The 2,215-nt window shown below is 46.3% G+C and overlaps 1 protein-coding gene across 1 annotated transcript; it reads right to left on the reverse strand.

The window, feature by feature from the left end:
- Positions 1 to 6: 6 nt before the first annotated feature.
- Positions 7 to 2,179, reverse strand: LOC104912493 (cytochrome P450 2J2-like). The gene is made up of 3 exons (XM_010716283.2): positions 1,989 to 2,179; positions 924 to 1,062; positions 7 to 317 (listed from the first exon to the last, which is right to left on the reverse strand). The coding sequence occupies exons 1-3, from the start codon at positions 2,121 to 2,123 to the stop codon at positions 139 to 141; spliced, it is 453 nt and encodes a 150-aa protein (XP_010714585.2). The 5' UTR covers positions 2,124 to 2,179; the 3' UTR covers positions 7 to 138.
- Between the last annotated feature and the right edge of the window lie 36 nt (positions 2,180 to 2,215).

The following is a 2,215-nucleotide window of genomic DNA, read 5'->3' on the forward strand; positions in this document are numbered from 1 at the left end:
GGGGGGAGAGGGGGAGGGAGGGGTGCTTGTCCTCACTGAGGTGTGCAGAATGCAGCCCTCCTCACACACCACACAGGGACAGCCTGCAGCCTGCAACCTAATGGGACAGCTGAGAAGGGAATGCTTTCCATCTTGCCCTCAGCAGCGAGGCAGGGCGCAGAGTTGGAAGGGCTTGGGGCAGCGCGTGAGGCTGATTGTGAAGGCAAAGCTCAGCTCAGTGGCAGACGGAGCCTGGAAGGTGAATTTCTGCAGCAGGGCAGTGAAGAAGATGAAGAGCTCAGTCCTGGCCAGCTGTTCACCAGGACAGGCACGCTTGCCTGGAAGAGGAGCAAAGAAAACCACACTCAGTCTAGAACAGAGCTTAAGCATCACCCTTAATTGGTATTCTTACAGAAGGGAGGCTGTTGTGCAAGGGGGTAGGTGGGCTCGCTGGTGCCATGGGACACAGAAAAGGAAAATGCTTGCAGATGAAGGGCACTGGCTCAGGGTCTCTGCAGCCTCCAGGCTCCTTTCACCCGTGCTGCATTGTAAAGGCTGCAGGAGCTTTTCTTCCTAGCAAGGTTAGGTGGCAATGTTCACCCACACATTGTGCAGAACACGTCCCCAGAAGTTCCCAGCTCAGCAGAGAGATGCAACCGTTCAGATAAGTAAAGGGGGGACATTAAAAAAAAAAGAAAAAAGAAAAAAAAAGCACACCCATTTACCCAACTCACGCAGGAGGAAAAAGCCTTATTTTTCATCCTGCAATAACAAATTGATCTCCCTCCTGCCCACAGCAGTCAGTATTAACTGCTAGGGGATTTTCACTGTGGGAAATGCCAGGCATAGGCTGCTATCAGACTGGGAACAGTTCTCCCCCACTCCAATGGGGTGAAGAAAAAGCATTACAAAAAGCAAAACCATCTCCCCATCCATCTTCTTACCTGCAGAGAAGGGCAGGAAAGCCTCCCGCCTCCTGTACTGGCCGTTCTCCAGGAAGTGTTCAGGATTAAAAGTGTCTGGAGTCTCCCACACATTTTTGTCAAACATTATTGAAGTCAGGCTGGTCATCAGCGTGGTACCCTGAAAGGGTGGGGGAAACAAGAGGTTCCATGAAGAGCCAACATGCTGCCAGACTGGGTTACTATTAGCTCTTTTCTATCCACATGAAGTAAGATACTTTATTTTTTTAATACACAAAGTGTTTTGCCCTCATTTAACCATGTTGGTTTGGAAAAAGCCTGCAGAACCGTTCACTTCAACGTGCCACTGTCTACCTCCATGCTGCTGATCCATACCTTGTGCTGCTGTTAGTGGTGATGTTAATATGAATCCACTTTTAATCAATAAAGTTGTCTTATCGTAGGGATTGAAAACAATTTAACCAAGTAATTGTCAATCAACCTGCTTTACTTTGCTTTTTATTAAAACTGTATCTGGTTTACCTTCCTATCTTCCATTAGAAGAAATAATAATTAAAAAAAAAAAACCTCTAATCGATGTGCAGCAAAATGCTCAGAATTTTTAATTTTTAATTTGCCAAGAAGTAACTGATCATGTCTGTGCAAGAGACTCAATCTATCCAGATCTCCTATTTGCTTTCATAATGTCAGAACAGTGTACATTCATCAATAACTATTGCTTGACATTTATCAAGGGCTATTTTAATAGATGTTCTTTAATACTCTGTGGAATTAACAAATCCAAACTGTTTGCTTTCCTGTGTTTCTTGGACCTCTGCTTCCAAAATGCATGGAAGTCACCTTCTGTAAAACTTGAGAGATAAGCCTTGAAAAAACATGAAAGCAATGACCAACAAAATAGAATCTTACAGTTCTCTTCCATAAAGAGGTGAGATCCAAACAGCCTTACAGCATCTGCCAGGACTACTCCACAGATGAAAGATGTCATAAGATGCTGCAGGTTGGTGCCTCCAAGTGAGGTTTGGGATGGGGGCTTTGGAGACCCTGTGCTGGCAGGGTGAGGGGAGGGCTGTATCCTGGGCATACCTTGGGCACGTGGAAACCAGCCAGGGTGGTGTCATTGGTGGACATCCTGGGCACTCCCAATGGCACGACGTTGCCCATTCGCAGCACCTCGCTCAGCACTGCGCTGGTGTAGGGCATGTGCTCCTTGTCCTCCATGGTGGGCTGGCGGCACTGGCCAATCACAGCATCAATTTCAAGCTGCACTTTCTCTACAGAAACCAAAAATACATATTAAAAAAAAAAATTGT

The sequence above is a fragment of the Meleagris gallopavo genome, chromosome 10 (assembly GCF_000146605.3).
Source record: "Meleagris gallopavo isolate NT-WF06-2002-E0010 breed Aviagen turkey brand Nicholas breeding stock chromosome 10, Turkey_5.1, whole genome shotgun sequence".
Taxonomy (NCBI): Eukaryota; Metazoa; Chordata; class Aves; order Galliformes; family Phasianidae; genus Meleagris; species Meleagris gallopavo.